This window comes from Heterocephalus glaber, unplaced genomic scaffold, assembly GCF_053883595.1.
Source record: "Heterocephalus glaber isolate CG9 unplaced genomic scaffold, H.glaber_assembly_v1.0 deba00001454, whole genome shotgun sequence".
Taxonomy (NCBI): Eukaryota; Metazoa; Chordata; class Mammalia; order Rodentia; family Bathyergidae; genus Heterocephalus; species Heterocephalus glaber.
Window position 1 is genome coordinate 12,848,148 of NW_028258303.1, and position 19,941 is coordinate 12,868,088.

Consider the following 19,941-nt stretch of genomic DNA (forward strand, 5'->3'; position numbering starts at 1 on the left):
TATGATTTTAAAATAATCAATTCTTCTTTGACCACTGTTTATGGTCTTTAACTAGAATTAGTGCTTTCTACCCTTTCCTGTTTTCTTTTATTTCTTTAACTTCTTATATGTGCCCTCTTCTGTTAAATAAGGAAGAAGATAGTGAAACAGAAGAGAAAACAGGGCCAGGATGTAGCTCAGTGGCACTGCCTGCCTGGCAAGTGCAAGGTCCTGAGTTCAATTCCCAGTATGGGTTGGGGGGGGGCGAGGGGGAGGGAAAACAAAACACCATGCATCAGATTATTTACTCTGAGAGAGAATTCAGTTTTTTTAGTGTCAGAGATTTGAGGATATTTGTTTTTGTTTAATGGAGTGGTGTTTAGAAGAAAGCATTATCCAAAGCTGTGGCTTTGGCCTTACACATGCAGAATACACAACCCTCTCTTTATTTGACTCAACAAAAGTAATTTAATATATTCTTTGGCATTGTATAAAAGTTAATTAGCTTGATTTTGAAACATTTTGGTTAGAATTTCGACTCCTTTAAACTATTGAGAGACAATCTGGATGGATTTATTTGTCAGAAAGGTTTCCAGCCCTGGTGGCAGGGTGTAGGTAGCCTTCTCCATTCCTCAGCCCCAGTTCCATGGCTGGGAGGGAAGAGCCGACCACCTTCCGCTGGGCCCTGCTGAGGTGTTCATCATTTGTCTGTGATCAGGTGTCCTCTGGGAAAGACCTGAGCAGCTTCTCCCAAAAGAGCAGTGGTGATTTAGGGGCATATAAAATTGTTATAGTTCTCTGAAGTTCTCTCAGCCTCTCTGAGACCCATGAGTCTGTTTGTGACCCTGCCTGTGTCTCTGTATGGGATACAAACGAGCCTGAAGTAATTTCCCTATCTAAGCAATAGCATATCGTAGAGCACAGAGAAATCGCAGGTTAGAAAATTCTAAAATCATTGTATCTGATATCTAAAGAAATCAGTAGGAGCCAGTCCCTTCTTCCTTCTTCCAACAAACGAAATATCTGGTTCCAATTTGAGAATCCAGAAACAGATTACTTATTATTAGGGTTCACACTACCCTATTTATGCTATGCTATGCTATTGAGTTTGAAAGCCAATGAACGAAAAAGATGAAAGTCATTACAGGTCCAGATATTACAGTTATTGCATCAAATTCTCCCATGACTTGTGTGCAGGTGTTGATGTGTGGGAAGGACGGCTGAATATTCTGGTTCCTCTGTGTGAGCCAGAGTCGAGGAGGGTAGACATCAGGAAATGCTGAGAAAGAAAAAACATTTCAACATCTCCCACTGGTGTCTTAAGTGAAAAACACCCACCCCCATTGCTAATTCCTCTCTTTTATAGTATTTTTATGTGGCAATCAATAAAGATGTTTTTGCATAGAGGATGGAGCAGAGAAAAATTATGTGGTAGTTAGTGAAAAAGGACATGGGGATAGGTGTGGAGGAATAGGGTAAAGTATGGTACAAGAAAAGGGTTTTGAGCTGAGGATTTAGTTCATGGGTGCCACCACCTGCCTTGTAACCTCAAGGTCCTGAGTTCAATCCCCAGTACCAAAAAAGAAGAAGAAAAGGGTTTTTATCTTTTATGCCAGTTTTAATATTACAACCTTATATCTGTAAGATTCAGGATCATTCTTGTGATTCAGTGTGGAAGCCAAAGATCCCGGGACATATGAGGATGTGACATTTTAAAAGAATGTCTCTTTTCATAAAGTTCTGTTTGTAGCTATGAGGTTATATTACCAGGGATCCATTTGTTCTCACTGAACCACTCTTTTTTTTTTTTAATGTGGTTGCCAGGGATGGAGCCAGAGCTTGTGCTTGCTAAGCACGTGCTTTACCATTAGGCTATGTCTTCAGCTCCTGAACCTCTTTCAAAAGACACAGGTATCAGGGAGGCAATTATGAAAGCTTTGGAAAAGTATTCTTGTTAGGGTTTTTGTTGTTGGTGGTAGTGTTGTTTTGGGAGTTTTTGTTTGCTTGTAGTACTGGGGATCCAACCCAGCGTCTGGCACATGTTAGACAAGTACTCTACCACTGAACTACACCCCCAGCCCTTTTAAAAAAAATTTTTGTTTTGAGACAGGGTCTTGCCCAGGCTGGGCTTGAACTTGCTGTATTCCTGTCTCAGCCTCCAGAGTAGCCAAGATTATAAGTATGTGCCACCACACCCAGTTTGGATTTTGTGTGTGTGTGTGTGTGTGTGTGTGTGTGAATCCAGAAAGTCCAAAGGATAGCCTTGGGGATCTCAGGAGGAGGAGTCATAGAAACCAGAGGTTAGGCCCATGGCAGAAGACTAAGGGATTTCTGAAATATAATTTATCTTCACCAATGGTGTTACAGAACAGTGTCTCCTGAAGACATGTAAAAAACATATCAGCATAGAGGAGGATCTCTCCCAGAGTTCTGCCTAATCAATAAATCGAACCAGGTTATGAGTACAATGTATTAAGTCAGTGTCACTTGGCTTAGTCCTAGTTTTCAATTACTATATGTTTTCCTCATCAGTATTTGAGGCCTATAATTTTCCTATGAACAGAAATTGCCAAAATAGGCATTGTTGTTCAAATACAAACCATCTACTCTTCTATACTAGGGAAGACAATTATAATCCCCTAGTTACTTAAACAGTCACATTTAATTGTTTTTCCTCTTTAAAGTGTGAAAGGGGTAATTTAGCAATTAGTATCAAAATTACAAGTGCACTTGCCCTTTGAGCTACCAAGTCTTCTTCTAAGAATTTCTGCCAATGTCTTGACTTACATAGGAGTCCATATATGGGCATAGTTATTCATTGCATGCAGCACTGCTAGTAATAGCAAAAGATTGGAAATCAAAAAAGGTTTATGAAACGGTCTTGTGAAATAAATATGGTGCATGCAGTAAAAGGGAAATAAAGGGATTTGGAAGCACTGATGTAAAATGATCTCCATTATGTATTGTTGAATACAAAAACCAAGGGGAAAGAACACAGCATATAGCTTCTTTTGTTAAGAAGTAAAATGAGGGTCTGGGGATTTAGCTCATTGGTTCTGCTGCCTGCCTCGCAAGTGCAAGGTCCCAAGTTCAATCCCCAGTACCAAAAAAAAAAAGTAAAATGAAAATATATGTTCACATTTGCTTTTTTTTTTTTTTTTTGTCCTTATGATTAAACTCAGGGCCTTACAAGACATTAACTACATTGGTTAATTCTAGTGGCAAGAGAAATATAGGTGGAGAGCAAAGCTTCACATTGACTTTTAAAAAATATTCTATTCAAAAGAATACCTGAAGTAAATACAGGGAAAATACAAAGATTTGATAAAATTTTGTGATGAGCAGATGCATAGTCTTTATGTTAACCTGAATACAGCAGTATCTTGGTTTGGTTTGTGAATGCTTTTGTTTGTGAACTCTGCATTGGGTGATGAACATGACCATGGCCTTCTTTCCCATGTGAACGCAAACATGGCCATGTTTTCTAGAGTTGTAGAACAAGTTAAGTTCGTGAACTGAGGTACCACTCTACCTCTGCTTGTTTGCAATATTGGTAATTGAACCCCAGGCCTTCACGTTGAGCTATATCCCCAGACAATTTTTTATTTTTAATTTTGAGACAGGGTCTTCCTAAGTTGCCTAGGCTGGGTTCCAACTTGGCTTCCTCCTGCCTCAGCCTCCCAGAGTGCTGGGATTACAGGCATGTGCTACCACACCTGACTGTATACATGTTTGAAGTGTTTAATAATATTAAAAATAGACATGGAAATAGCTGGGCACAGTAGCATGTGCCTGTAGTCCAGCTCCTTGGAGCTGGGGTGGGAAGATCATTTGAGCCCAGGAGTTCAGTGCCAACCTGGGCAACATAGCAAGATTTCATCTCAAAACAAAATAAATAGATGAGTAAAAAGGGGAAAAATATCAGTGATAACGCCACCTCCGAAAAAAGCCCTTAGAAAACAATGCTTTTTCCTCAGCTTAGCACATAGTGTTCAGTCAGTATGTCATGAAGACCCTCAGCCAAAATCCTTGAAATGTTAATTCAAATAGATTTAATTTACAGAATGCATTGATATAATATATTTGGGGGGGGGGTTGGTGGGGAGGAAGTTGGGGTAGACTAGACCTTCTTATGATGGATTTTGTCCTCTGCTGTAGTGTTGTGCCCTGGACAATGGCGGATGGACAGGTGGACGGGCTAGTGGATAGGTAATGTCGTCATTTTTATTCTGTGATGCTGGTCATCCCCATCTGTTTCTACATTCTTGCACGTTTGACTCATGTCTAGTTAGAATGTTAAGGCACCCAGATGGCCTGTGCACCTGACCAAAACTTGACTCTGGCTTGTAGAATTATTTTCCAAGTCACAGGTTGTCACATCTCCATTTATCCAAAATATAACAGTCCTTTGAGGGCATTTGAAGACCCATTATGCTACCAAAGCTAACTTCAGACCCCATTTATGTGAATTTTGTGTCCTTATGTCCAAAATGTCTCCAGAACCTTCCATATGATCTGAAAATGATCTGAACCTGGTGCCACCTGCTGTTTGCTCGTAGGCTGTGGCCACACTCTGCTAGATTTGATGAATAATACCTCACACTCATTCTTGCCTTAAGGGACTTGTCAGTCCTCCTGCCTACTAAGTGCTACATATTCTTCCTCTAGCTATCTGTAGAGTTGGCTGATTCTCGTTATCTAGGGCTTAGGTCTCTTAAAAGGCAGTCCCTGACTTAAACAGGGACCTTCAATCACATGCTCATGTTAACCAGTTTTATTTCCCGCAGAGCCCCTATACCTCTGTGGAAATGTCCCTTTTTTTCTTTCTTTTTTTTTTTTTTTGGTACCGGGGATCGAACTTGGGTCCTTGTGCTTGCAAGGCAGGCAGAGCATCCCTTTCTTTCTTTCACTCACTGGCTGGCACCTCCCTACCCTGCCTACCCGCCTCCCTGCATGGTGCTCACAGCTTAGACAGGAAGAGTTTGGGGTCCAAGTGCCTAAGTATGAGCCCCACTCCTCTCTTCCTTAGTGACAGTGGCAGGTTGCTCCATCCTCTTAGTCATTCATTTTCCTCACTGATAGTTCTGTGTTGTAAAGATGGTATAAAGATTTATAAAGGTATAAAGGTTCTGTGAGAAAATCTTCCTCAAGTTCCTAGAATGATGCTCAGCAGGCACTCAAATATTTTTGTGAGAGAATAAAAAATGCCCTGATTTTGTTTAATGCATTTTCTCTCATTAAGCCTCCTCAATGAGATTATAAACTCTTGAAGCCACCCATGACCTCATGGACCTCCAACCACAATTTAGTAAGGTAGAAGGTGCACAGTAGGGGGGTCAACAAATACTGCTTGAAAAACCTGAATGGATCCTGGTCAATTTTTTTAGAAACATGTGCTTTCCTGAGCCTCTGCTCAGGCAAGATCATCTAGGAGGACATTGTGGCCTTGCTAATTCCAGTTTCATCAGCCTGCCTGTCCCACGCAGTGAAGCTTCCTTGTCTGTGGTCAGGAATGCAACAAAAGGGCTTTGTTTAAATCACACCCACACACGAAACTCAGTTTGCTGAATTTTAAAATAAATTGTCTTCTGACTCTTACTGATATGCTCATGATATAATGTACTTTAGGAAAATAGTTCTTTAATCTTTTTAAAGATCAAAGTGATCCCAAAATATAAAAGTATGCTGTGCTCTTTAGGAATGCTCGTTACATTATTTGCATCATTGAAAAAGTCAATAAACAGCTGTTGGGTTTTTTTGGTTACCTCAAGATGTGGTGAATTACATTGCCGAATGGAAAGCTATTTAAAAAGTATTTTGCTTTTCAAGAGATAATATATGCACATGGTACAAAATTTAAAATTACAAAATGAAATTTGATGAAAATAAATTTTCCTCCCCAGATGTAGTCATTATTTTTAATTTCTGAAGTATCTTTCTAGAAATACTCTTCACATTAATAAACATATATACAATTGTGTATATTTCCCCCTATATACTGTACTATACTGTAACATGGTTCTGTATTTTACTTGCAACTTAAGGATATATTTTGGAGATACTCCATCTTAATATATATAGAATAATAACTTTTTGACAGCCATATGGTGTTCTGTTGTATGAATATACCACACTGACTTAACTAGTTAGCTACTAATGGCCATTTAGGTTGTTTTAGTTTTTTTTTTTCTGGTACTGGGGATCAAACTGAGGACCTTCTGCTTTCAAGGCAGGCATGGTGCCACTGAGCTAAATCACCGGCCCTAGATTTTTTGATATATTACTTTAAAAAAATTTTTTGCTACATGTTGCCAAACTGCTGTTCATTGTATTGTTTAACACTCTGACCAGCAAGGTAGGACTTAGGCTATTGTTGATCATCTTTTTTATTATTCCATCACTTAACTCTTATGTGTACGGGATGGAAAAATATTATACAGCAAAGATTGATCTCTGAGGTCTTCCAACCTATGTTCTGTGTCCAAAAGAAATAATTTTAGGAGTTTTGTTTTTGTTTTTGGTACCAGGGATCAAACTCAGGACCTTGCGCTTGCAAGGCAGACAGGCTCAGTACCACTGAGCTAAATCCCCAGCCCTAAGAGCTTTTGATTTTGTCCTGTTCTTCTTAGACCTGCATAAAACCTGATATCTCACCCAGGGTAAACAGTCAGCTCTCAGGTATCCTCCAAGGAAAAACCTCTTGTGTTGGTCCCTTGTCCTGAGATTGCAAGTATTGGGTGTACTTTTCCTAAAACACCTATTTACCTTTAAAATAGGAATTATTCAAGTTTCTCCCCTCTAGAATACAAGTCCCTTAAGGGCAGAAGCAATATCTTAGCCATTGATTCTTTTCAATCTTTCTAATCAGTTTCAACTCTTCTAGCCTTCATTTACCAAGCCCCTGCAACCCTGACCCCCTCATCTTTCCCCATTCTAAGTTAGGCTGCATAATGAGCATAGAGGACATCAGTGTGGAGCCCTTCAGCTTTGTCCCAACCACACCTTTTCATCGGTGTCTCACCTCCTCTCTTCTCTCAGAGGCACTAGCTTTACTCCTGTATGGGGTGATGCCCTCCACCTGAGCCCTGGAACCCCATTGGTCCCTTCTTTGTGTCCTGCAGCATGCCATCCTTCCATGTCCTAGATCTTCAGCTGGGCGTGTGTGCACCTCTGTCTCAGAATCTTGCTCAGATATTTTATGGTTTAAAACAAAACCCGCGAGGACAAAACTTTCCACTCTGGCTTCCTCCAGCCCTCTGGCTGCCACTCTCATTCTCCTCTCCAGAGCCAAGTTTTTGAAAGGGTGATTTTTCCCTTGCTGTCTCCATTTCATCTGTCAGCTCAGATCAGGCTTCTACCCACATTGTTTCTTAGCAAAGACTTATTAGCTGCCCAGTTCAACAGGCATGAGTGTACCCTCGTCATACTAATGTATCAGCAGCAAGTGAAATAGTTAGCAGTCTCCTGCCCCTTGCTTACCCCAGGCACCCTGGGAAACTTTGCATATTCTCCTGCTTTTCCTCATACTTCCCTGGAACTTTCTTCTTCGGGCTTTTCCCAGATACCCTATCTCCTAAATTGTGATAGTTCTCAGAGACCCATCCTTAAATTACTTCCTTTGTCTCTTATGTGTTCTTCCTGAGTGACTCACTTCTCTGAAAGGCCAGGTGTTTTGTAACTCCTGACTTTCTGGATGCAGCCCAGACTTCAGTTCTCCAGGTCCCTCAGCATCTCCACTGGAAATCCCACAGGCATATCATCCTTTCACATGCCCCATTGGGAGCTATTTACTTCCCTGAATGATTTCCTTCCTCCTCCCTCTCTGCCCTCCTGCCCACTTTACACAGGTTCACAACACTACATTCTGCTCCACACAAGAAGCATAAAGGCCATCCTTGCTCCTTGGCTGTACTCTCTTCTCTGCCACCTCCATCCAAGAGGTCCCTAGGCTCAGAATTCTGTCCCTCAGTGGCTGTATGGTCTGTTATCTCTTCAGAGTCATCACTATTGCTGTAGTGTCAGGCCCTTGTTCTCTCCTACCCTGGCTGATCCAATCTTGTCAGTCTGAAATTTATTCTCTCCATTATTGGCAACATCCTCCTAAAACTCAGATTTGAGCCTGCCTGTCCCTGGTAAAGGTTCTTGAGCCACAAAACACTGTCCAGGCCCTTTTGGTGTGAACACTGCATGACCCAGTCCCTTCTCCCTTTCTACCCTCACCTCCTGCTGTTCTCTATATCGCTGTCTCTTTTCTAGCTGATTTGCCTTATTTGTACCATGTTCTTGCTTATTTCCATGTCATTGTCACACTGTGTCTTCTGCCTGGATATGTATCCCTTCCTTTTTTCACTCCCTGTCTTCAGAAGAAATCTTTCATGGTTGTGTCAGTAAGTAATGGTTATGTCCCATTACTATGATAAATACTTGAGATGATTAACTTCCAGAAAGAAAAAGGTTGTTGTGGTTCACAGTTTCAGAAGTTCCAGTCGTGATTGTTTGGCCCCATTCCTTTTGGACCTGTGGCAAGACAGCACCTTAAGATAGCAGTGAATGGCAGAACTGCTTGTCTCAGGGCCAGAGAGCAAAAGAGCCAAAGAGGAGAGGGCCAATGACCTGATGTCCCCCTCACATTAGGCACACCCCTAATGACTGAAAGACACTCCACTAGGCCCCACCTTTTAAAGTTTCCACCACCTCATAGCAGTGCCACACTTGGAAACAAACCTTTAACACATGGGCCTTGGGGGACATTTAAGAGCCGTACCATAGCATTCCACCCCTGACCCCAGTGGCCCAAGTCCATCTCACAATGCAAAATGCATGCAGTCCATCTCCAAGAGTCCCCGAAGTCTTAACTATTTTGGCATTGCTCAAAAGTCCAAGTCCAAAGTCCCCTTCAAGACTTCAGGCAAACTCTTAGCTATAAAGATCAAAAAGCTGTGTCATATATTTCAAAGATACAATAGCGCAGTGTAAAGATTTCCATTCAGTACAAAGGAAGGATTGGACCAAAACCCAGCAGGGAAAACACTGAACCCTAAATTTCCATGTCCAGCATTGGGTGACACTGTGGTGGGATATGGGCTCCCAAGGTCTTGGACAGTCCACCCCTTTGGCCTTGCTGTCCGCAGCCCACCTTGCCTCTCTCGGGCAGGTTGTGCACACTTGCTGCAGCTTTCCTTCCCCAGTGTTCCATGCGCCTGGCATCCCTGTCTTGGGTCTCCGTTGCAGCATCAGCCCCATGCAGCACCCTGGCAGGCTGTTGGCAGGGACTGCGGCTGCCGCACACTACCTGTCCCTTCAGGCTTTCCTTTGAGATCTTAGTGGAAGCTTCCTGCCCCCATAGCTCTTATGACAATCCTTGCATGCCTGTAAAAGCAGCGTCCCGAGGACAACCCCAGAATCTACCACCAGTGCAGGCTGTGCCTGGCCCCTCTTGAGCTGGGGTGCAGCAGCCTCCGAGTGCATCACTGGCTTGGGCAGTGCTAGGTGAACAGCAGCTCCGAGTTTGCCTGGAGTCTGGAAGGGGACTCTGGACCTGGACCCTTGAGCAGTGCTGGCAAGTTAAAAATTTGGGGGCCCTTCTCCAAAGACCTTGCCCTGGAAAGTCTTTGAAACAGATTTGCATTTCCAAACCTTTGAGGCTGTGATGGCTATGGCTTGTTGATGCCTGACATTCCCTCCAAGCATCTCTTCTGTGGTCCCAATACAAAGCACTTCTTTTTCTTTTTTCTTGTGGTACTGGGAATCAAACAGAGAGATGCTCTAACACTGAGTTACAACCCCAGACTTGGGATCCTCCTATCTCAGCCTTCCTTGTGCTGGGATTATAGGTGAGTGCTACTGCTGCACCTGGCATGGCTTTTTTTTGGTACCAGGGATCGAACTTGGGACCTTGCATTTGTGAGGCAGGTAACAGAACCACTGAGCTAAATCCCTGGCCCTTTGTGTTTTGATTTTTGTTTGTTTGTTTGTTTGTTTTTTGAGACAGGGTCTTGCTTATGTAGTTCAGGCTGGTCTTAACTTACTATGTAGCCCAGGTTGGCCTTGAACTCACAGCAATCTTCCTGCCTCAGCCTCCTGAGTGCTGGGACTATAGGAGTGTGCCACCATGCCCAGCTTGGCTTCTGTTTAATAGCACTAGCGACCACATCAGTACCTTCTTTGGCTGGAACTCTATGCACGCTCCTTTTCTTGCCCAACTGAACTTTTTCTAAATCTTTCTGCTCTGTTCTTCTTTGCCCCTGATTCTCACTGTAAATTTAGCTAAAAGCAGCCATTAATACCCTTGCCACAACCTGAGTAATTTGCTAACTTGAAATTTCCTCTGGCAAGAGAAGCTAGTCCATTACCTTTAAGCCCAGCCTCCCCAAAGTCTCAGGGTGTAGACAAAATGCATTAAAATTCCTTGCCATGCTGTACTGTAACACCGGTGACCTCTGTGCAGTTTCCACCCGAGCCCTCTTTCCCATCTGAGACATCACCAGTGGTTCCTTGACCTTCTGCCTTTCTGTCGGTGTTCTATCTTCTGAGCCCTGGTAACAATCGCCGGTTCAGCCCTACTTGCAGCATTCTAGGCTTTCTCCCACCCACTGCTCCACACTCCACACTTCACATCTCTCCCATAAGCCATTTCCAAAGGCTTCTCTGTGTTGTCTCAGGCATAGTCACAGTCACAATTCTACTTCTCAGCACCAGTTTTCTATTAGCTTTCCATTATTGTTTTGTTTGTTTTTTGGTACTGGGGATCAAACTTGGGACCTTGTGCTTGCCAGGCAGGCGTGGTGCCACTGAGCTAAATCCCTGGCCCTCCGTTATTGTAATATATACTGAGATAGTCAACTTATAAAGAGGAAAGGTTTATTTGGTTCACAGGTTTGGGAGTTTCAACCCATGATCAGCCTGAAGGGATCTTTCATGGTTTAATTAGAACTAAAGCCTTCTTGATCTGCTGTTGCAGGGCATCACTGAGCTCCATGGACAGACTTCTGTTGCAGAACCCATTGTACCCTGTGACTTTTGTTTGCTTGGCTGCCTCTCCTATACTGTGAATTATTTGGGTTTAGTGACACTCCTCTCTGTATTCCCAGGGCTAGTATAGTATCTCCAAGATTGAAAGTCTTTATAAATTTGCTCTGAATGAATGGAAGGAAACTTAAGAAAAGATCTGGAAAATTTATATTTAAAAGAAAGTCTTGCTATTATTTTCGAACCACAAAGTGAAAGTTTCTTTCCTGGACGTAGGTGAGGCAGCTTCATTTGTTGTTATTGTTCAGTGTACAGCCTCCTTTTACACTTCAGTGTGTGATTCGGCTTGGTGTCTAGTCCCTCAGGAACATGTACCACCCGATGCTTGGTCTGGACAGCTGTATTGTCCTTCAGGCACCTCTGTCTCCCTTAGGGTTTCATGCAGAGGGTTTCTGTGGAACCTCTGATGTGACTGGCGAACATCATTCCATGCCTCATCTCCTTGACACGGGAGAGATCTTCCTGGGGAACCTGTGGGACTTACCACCCCTATTTCCTTTGGGCAGGAAAATATTCTAGTACCAATCTTTGGGTTAGGCATGGAAGTTACATCTGGGCAATGAAGGAGTCATCCTCAGAGTCAGACATGGTGGCATGTGCTTGTAATCCCAGGTACTTGGAAGGTGACGGCAGGAGGATTGCAAATTCTAGGCCAGCCTGGGCAATTTAGCAAGACCTTATCTCAAGGGGGGGTGTGGCTTAGTGGTAGAGCACTTGCCTAGCATGTGCATGGCCCTGGGTTCCATCCCCAGTAGAGGTAGAGGATGAGAGCCGCCCTCAGCTGTTACAGGGGCTGCCACACCGAGTTCACGTGTCACCAGCATCTCTTGGCTTCCCTAACCAGTCTCTTAGCCCTGGGCCTCAGATCTTGCTACTGAGAGGAATCCTGCCTACCCTTTCATTTAAGTAGCCAGAACATGGAGTAGGAAGAAGACAGTTTGCCTTTTCTCATTATTTTGGGCCCACTTGGGTCCAAAATGATATGTATGTGAAATGCCACTGGGTGTCTCAGGCAAAAGACACATTTTGCTGTTTTGTTTTGTTGTTTTGTTTTGTTTTATTGAGCTAAGATATTGCTATATAGCTCAGGCTGGCTTTGAACTAACTTTTGGCAGTCTTCTTGCCTCAGCCTCCTGAGTGCTGGGATCACAGGCTTACGCCACCACATGTGGCTTGAAGTCCTATATAACTGGATTTCAGCCCTGGCTCCCAGGTTTCCTGGCTCTGTGATTTGGGCCAGCTCCAAAGGCCTGCAGGCATGAGGAGGAGAGATTTCTAACCACTGGATAGAACTGTGTGGTGAACAGGAGTGATGAGTCAGGGAGGGGCTGAGGCTGAAGAGAGGTGAGCAGCCTTCAGAGGGCTGGAGGAGAAGTGGCAGCTGGTTTCTGGGAGCTGGATGTCCTGGGTCAGAGTGGAACTAGGTGCAAGAATGCCAAACTGCTACAATGCTAAGCCACAGCCCTGGGCTCCCCATAGTGCCCTCCAGAGAAGAACTTTGGGCAGTGCTAACCCTAAAGGTAGGGGCTGTATGGGATGTGCTATGAGAAACAGAGAGGAATGGGGGGAAAGCCAGGCAGAGAATGTACTGGCTCCTGTTATCTCTTGGTTTTGCATCTGCCCTCAACTCTCTGGCCCAGGCTGTGCTGCCACTTCCTTTTGGTCTCTTGTAGATTCCTGGTGGGCAAGGACTAGGCAAGTTCTATTTCTTTATAGCCTGTATTTATCCTGCTGGTTTCAGGCCACTTTCCTGGCAGCTCTCTGCCAAGGTCCTGGAGGGTGAGACCAGCCTCTCTGATTATTGGCCCCCAATACCTTCCTGGGGAGCTCAGAGCTGGGAGACTTGTCCCCACCGACAGTTCCTGCCCCTTCCCCTCCTTTGTCATTCACCCTCAACTTCTTTCTCCCCTCTTCTGTCCATCCTTTCAGATAGACAGAGCTGACGAGCATGTCTCCCCAGCCTATCAATTCATCAAAAATGAATGACTGGTAATAATGATACTTGATGTTTCTTGGGCTCTTACTATGTTCCACGTAGATTTTTAATCTCAAAAGCCCTTGAATAAAATGCTGTAATTTGTTTTTTTACAGATGGGGCAATTCAGAGTGATGAAGAATTTTACCTAAAATTCAAAAGCTAAAAGTCAATGGGATCTGGTTTAAAAACTTAAATTAGAACCCTTATTTATGTATCTCAGAGCAGATGCCTTCAGCCTCATGCCAGCTATAATAGCCTGTTTTCTGTTACTATAAAATGTCTGAGGCTGGATAATATATACAGAAAAGAGATTTACATCCAGGCATGGCAGCATATGCCTATATTTCTAGTTACTCAGGAGGCTATGGCAGGATTATCACTTGAGCCCAAGAGGTTTATTTAGCTCATGGTTTTGGCAGCTGAAAGCCCTTGGTTTGGCCTTTGATGAGGGCCTCAGGGTGTGTGTTGTCACTGTGGTCAGGGTAAGTGTAGAAGAGACCACAGGGTGAGGCAGGAGCCAGAGCGTCAGGGGTCAGGTGTACCGTTTTATAACAACCCCTTATTGTGGAAACAGACCAGGGTCCCATGAGAACTCCATTAATCCCGCTGAGTTGCAGCCCTCAATGAGTGACCTAACTACCGTCCCCAGGCCCCATGTCTTAGATGTTCCACCACCTTGTTCCACTGTGCTAGACACTAAGCCTCAGCACGTGACCCTCTGGGGACCCTACCCTGACCATGTCCACCCCCTGCACTAGGCTATTCTATCTTCAAAGAGATCTGAGTGTTTCCTGCTCTCCTTGGCCTAACATGTTTGCTGAATGACTGCTAAAGTCATATGCACCACTTTCCCTTACTTTGTACAAAACTGATTTTCCTATAACCATAATCATCCTTCAAGAGTCAAAATGTGTGTATATTTCAAAAATCATCACCTGTCTTGAGAAGCCCTTCAGTGTCTCTCTTTATACCTTTAAAAAAGTTATTTCAAATTAGCCAGGTGTGATGGTGCATGCCTGTACTGTAATCTCAGCACGGCGGAGGCTGAGGCAGGAGAATTGAGGAGTATAGAAAATCTGAGGCCAGCTTTGGCTACATAGCAAGTTTAAGGCCACCCTAGTCTACATAGCAAGATCCTGTCTCAAAAAACAAACCAAGAAAAGTTGTTTCAGATTAAAATGAAACTAATTCAGTCTCTGATTTATCTCTTCACTTTTTCAATGAGCAGAGGCTTAGTGACTTACAGAGAGAGGATCACACAGCAGGTTAATAAGTCAGGGCCAGACCCTGAGTCGCCTGGCACCTGGTCTAGTATTACTCTGATCTGCTTAACAAATGAAATTTTACTAGCATCAAGAGAGTGAGTTTTCCTTTGTATTACAGAAGCTAATTTGTGTTTTACAGAAAAGAGGTGTGTGGGTTTTTAGCCTCAAGGCCAAGTACAATGAGTTGGGGTAATTTACAGCTATTATTTTCCCCATCTCCAAGTAGATTCCTGGATCCCCCAGAAGTGTTTCTAAGCTGCAGAAAATCTCCCCTGAAGTCTTCCTGCTCAGGTGTTTCAGCATGAAGTGCCTCACAGATCACTTCACTCTTTGGCCAAAAATACAGCATAAGAACACCCTCCTGGCACTGCCTTTCTGTACAGGTGTGGTCCTCCTTACCAAGCTCCTCCTGCAGCACTGCAGGCTGAAGGACACTCACACCCGCTGTGGCACGGTCAGTTCTTTGTGTGTTAAGGGCAGGATGTTCAAAAGTTGAAGCCATTGACTTGCAAAATGAGAAACTGTTTTGGAGAGCACTTTGTCCTCTGTACTTGTGGGACTTAGAGCATTGTCCACACTGGTTGGCCGCTAATTTTCATGGAGTTCTTACCAAGAAAGTAAGACCGTACTATCAGTTACCCAGCATCAGAGTGTGGCGGAGGAACTTCCAAAAGTCCCAGAGAGGTTTTTACCATATCTCTAAAGGCACTTGGGGAAAGGGATTGGTGCTCCCATTTTTTACATATGAAAAAACGCCTGGAAAGACCAAGAAGTTCCATGTGCTTTTCATTCATACAGCATAAAATGTTAATATGTAGGACGTCTGGGTTAATGTGGGAACTCTTTATGCTAATTTTGTAACATTTTTATGTAATCTGAGATTATACCAATATCAGAAGTGAAATTAAAAAATTAAGCAGAGAATAGCAATGATTAGAAGAGAAATATACAGTACATAGTCTTCTTTGCAGTACTTACTAGGTTACTTTTCTGTCTCTGAAGAGATAGCAGTCTCTGCTTCTAGGTCCCCAAGCCCCTTCAGTGAGGAGACAGCTGAGAAGGCTGCTGATATTTGGGGTCCCTCTCCTGTGTCTTCCCAGGCATAGTGAATCCACAAGCCGCCCTCATTCGTGGCACACAGCCAGATTTGAGGAGCACCAGTCCGAAGTCAGCATGATGCGGATATCTCAGGGCACAGTGGGCCCCCCCTGGCACCAAAGCTACCATTCCAGGTAAGTGGCTGCCGCTGAGACCAAGGGGTTTCTTGCAGACATCATATGCCTAGAAAAGAACATTTTCTTCTCACCCTCACTCTGAGCATTACGTCTCCCCCTTGATTCTCCTCTTCCTCCTCCTAAAACACCTGCTGTTGTGAATGAGTCATTATGCTAGATCACCTTGAAGGGAGGTGGAAATACTTGGAGCACTGACTGGTCACTTGACATAGCTATAGAGCTCATCAGATATTTCTCAATTACCCACTACAATACTATATTAGAAAAATCGACAGATTCTTTCTCAGTGCTTATGTGTCCTATCGGCTTTAGTCAAAATTGTCTTCTTTTTATTTGAGTGATTCTATTTGTGCGTTTGAACACTCTGCTTGCTTCTCCCCCACTCCAAGGCAATTTATCTTAGCTCAACAGCAACAACTGGGATAAGCAGGACTGCTGAGTGCATACATGATCTCATGTCATCTTGTATTCACTTCTTTGAAGCTGATACAGTGTGGTTCATGTCACTTTATGGAATAGAAAATTGAAGCTTGGAAAAATTCACTTCTCTAAGAACAACCCATCAATGCCCAAGTCATGAGAAATCCAAGCCGGGTTCCACAGCCTTTGCATGTAGTTGCTAGGTTGCTAGGTTATCCATCCTCCACTTGTTTAGTCATTGGTGTGACAGGCAGGGTTTGGTCAGGAAAGAGAGTTGTGGGAGAGAGGGGATTTAGTATGGAAATCAAACCTTACACAATTGAGAGGAACTGGGGAAAAGGGAGCCAACCCTTCTGACATATTAAAGACAAAACTAAGGACCCCCTGCACCCACTACAGACACAAACTGGCATCTATCCGACTCTACAGTGTATCACTTTTGGGAACAGCTTAGAGAGGAAATGGTGGGGGCGTGGGAAGGTTAAGAGAATAAAGGTCATTTCAGGTCCTTATGTTCAAATGAGATGTAAGTACGGAGTGTGTGGTAGGGAGGGGGCTCACCTAGCTCTGGGAAGGATTACTTCCAAGACCCAGTCACAGCCCCTTATGCTCATGCCTGGTCCAATCAAGGGCCAAATCCTGGATTCCTCACTGGTGGACGCAGGACAGACTTCTCCTGGTATATTAGGGTAAGAGATGATTCCGGGTGCCCCTCCCTATTATAGATCCTCTTTTTTGCTTACCGTAGCTCAGTTGCCCTGAAGGAATTTATTGTGTCCATCTGAGCCATCAGCTGTCAGGGAGTGGGTCCCCTCCTTAAGGCCCTTCCTACCAAGGTCGACACCTTTGCTTCATAGGCCTGGGGTGGCTGAGGGCCTTTAGAAGGTGAGGAGTAGGAGCTTGAAGAACAGCACAGCGGGAAGTACCTGGGCTTTTAAATTTGCCTGGGTTTAACTCTTTTCACCAGCTACTGCAGATCACTTAACCTCTTTGATCTTGGCTGCTTTTTCTGTAAAATGAAATCAGACCCATGTCACTTGATCATTGTAAGGATTAAATAAAATAACATGCAGTTCCTGTTACATAGTAAACCCTAAATGATGGCTAATTATAATAATCACGCTGAAGATTTAGAGGCACGGTGAAAATTGGTAATGAACTCGAAGTTTGGGGCATAAATCAGCACACACTTATAAATGCAGGAGTGTATTAACAGAGTGCCCTGAACAGTGGGAACCTTTGGGGCTTTCTAATACCTAACCTTCTTGGAAGCCTTAAATCTGAAGTTGTTCTGGAGACTAAAAAATGTGCTGGCCCCTACCGAAGAAATAAGACTACTGCTTATAGTAACCATGGTGAACTCCTGCAAGCCTCAGGGAATGGTGGAGGTGGCCTCAGAAGTGCAGTGTTGTGAAAGCAACGCCTCTTCCTCCCCATCCCAGCCTCCAGAGGATGTAGGCAGGTTGATCTATCTCCTGCTGTGTCTACACAAAGGAACAGGAAAAGTCAGATTACCCAGAATGCAGCAGGCATGTGTAGCCCTCCCCCAACCCAACCCCCCCCCCCATCCACTCACCCCGGCATCTTTTCATTCCAACCTCAGGCCAGCCTCTGGGGAGAGGGCTCCTCCTACCTTGGGCCCTGCTCCTGGGTCTGATGGGGCCCTTGCATTTGGAGACGGGCTCTAAGTGTGTGGCGAGAGAGCACAGGGGCATCTAGGGTTTCCTTCTGACAGCCAACCTCAGGCCTAAGTTTATGGATGTTTCTCATGAAGAAGCAGCAGTATGAGGAAGGTGGATAGGGAGGGTCAAGAGTGAGGCAACAGGAAGAGAGACGGACAGAGATGCTGAGGTCATCTACTTCTTTCATCTTGGGTGAGGGGGGTCCCTTAAGGCTGGAGCCCAGGCCTCGAACACACAGTGCTCTTACACTGAGCCACACTCCCAGCCCAGGACACCTGATTGTAAGTGTGTATGAGCTGGGTTGGATTTGAAATTTCACTGAAATTTATTTCCATTGCTTCCTGCCAGACTGTTGTCTCTGTCTTTTCATTGCTCTACAGAAATCTCACATAGTGCTTTAAAGCTATTAAAATACTTAAGAGACCTTGAAAAGTCTTGTAGGCCATCCCTCTGACAAGAGGCTGAAATAACAGTATCAAAATAGTAAAGTATCAGCACTTAGTGATGCATTCATTCGGCAAATGGGAGCACCCATTACTACATCGCAGAGATTTCTAAGTGTAGGGAGTACAATAAACAAGATATGAAATACCCCCTATTGTACAAACTTGTTTCTCTGAGTATATTCCATAGAGTGATAATCCATTAGCTTCTCCATGGAAAAAAACATTTCTAGGGTCAAATAAGTTTAGAAACAGTGCTTAGCACAGTGGTAACAAACCTATGGCACGAGTGCTGCAGTGGGCTGTTTGTTATTGAAAGGCTCACCATCGTTGGTCTAGTATGTTTCCCTTTGGAAAAGCAGATGAGCCGGGTGCAGCGTGGCATGCCTATAATCCCAGCTGCTCAGGAGACTGAGGCAGGAGGATCCAAAGTTCAGGGTCAACCTTGGTAATTTAGCAAGACCTCATCTCAAGAAGAAAAGAAAAGAATATCAGATGTACAATAGTTTGTGGAAGACTCAGAAGTCTTGCAATAAATAAAATTGTTTATTAAGGCTAGTATCTTCCAAACGTGTTTGATTATCTAAGAAATTGGCGATATGTGAGTACACTTTAGAAAATGCTTACATACACTCGTTATTTGTTCTTTACTCTGTTTTAAATAAACATACCTTTAAACACATAAAATAGTTATATAATAATATATTTCTGCCACAGAACTAATATTTTATTCTTTGTGCTTCAGTTCTTTAGATGTTTTGAGTAGAATTGAAGTCTTTCTCATATAACTAAACCGATGTGCTGTAAAGTCAAGTAGAGCTAAGTGCTATGAAGAAAATAAAGAGAGTGGTGGCATAAGGAGTGCAAGATGCTACTGAGTTAGTCCCAGGCAGTCCTTTCGGAAGCAGAGACTTGAGTACAGGAAGGCACTGCACCAGGAAGAGAGCATTCCTGCTTTGGGGGAACAGCAGGTACAAAGGCTTGAGACCCCAAGACTGGCACCTATCTGGGGGATTTGGGTCAGTCACAGGCCATTGCTATGCTGATATGCAGTGAGCAGGAAGCAGAGCACCAGACCAGGAGGTTGGAAAAGTAGCCAGGCCACACTCAGGCTGTGTTCCTGATGGGAAGACTGCCTTTGTATGGGTTGGAACTGTGACTAGATTCAGGACACCATTCCAAATTGTTCTCACCCTAAAATTGCCATCTTGGGAACAGAAATGGCAAAGTTAATTGAAATGAATATCTCCAGACAGAAGCGGAAAAAATTGTTCCTGGAGGGTGACATCAGAGCCCATATTCCCAGGGAGCTCAGGAATGGCAATTCCAAAGGGATCAGACCGCTCCTGGGACAGGAGGGAGAGCACTTCAGAAGGGCTTCACATGATGATCTCCCCTGGAGGTTTGCTACAGAAAGGACCCCCAACCCACATTAGTATGATTTCATATTTCTAGACCCCATCTATATTTTCAGCTATGTTAGTGATGACACTTTCCTCACTCAATAATATTTCACAGTCAACTGTGAGTTTAAACTCTTTGATTTGTGTGTTCCCAAGTTAGATTTTAATTATTCTTTCAGTAAAAAACTGCTGAAATCCTCAGCATTTCTGAGGAAGATTAACACGTTTATGATAGGGCTATCATTCCTGTTTGCTGCCAAGTGACTCTGATGACTGCTAAATTGTTCAGGCTGGCCCTGAGCTTGGAATCCTCCTGCCTCAGCCATCTGAGTAGCTGAGATTACAGGCTTGGGCCACCATGCCCAACCTATTATATTTTGAGTCAGAATATAGTCCTTTTAGTCTTTAGATTTATTCTCTGGAGACATTTAAATGATAAAACATTATTGTGCACTTGACCAATAAGACATCACATTTCCTCACATTGTATCTAGGAATAGAATAACAG

The 19,941-nt window shown here is 43.8% G+C and overlaps 1 protein-coding gene across 12 annotated transcripts in view; it reads left to right on the forward strand.

Moving 5' to 3' along the window:
* Shroom3 (shroom family member 3) overlaps positions 1-19,941 on the forward strand; it is a 338,993-nt gene that overhangs the window by 272,529 nt on the left and 46,523 nt on the right. For all 12 annotated transcript variants that reach the window (XM_021261005.2, XM_021261007.2, XM_021261014.2 and 9 more), the window contains one exon: positions 15,351-15,482. In XM_021261005.2, the coding sequence (XP_021116664.2) occupies positions 15,351-15,482 (132 nt within the window). The remainder of the gene's footprint in view (positions 1-15,350; positions 15,483-19,941) is intronic.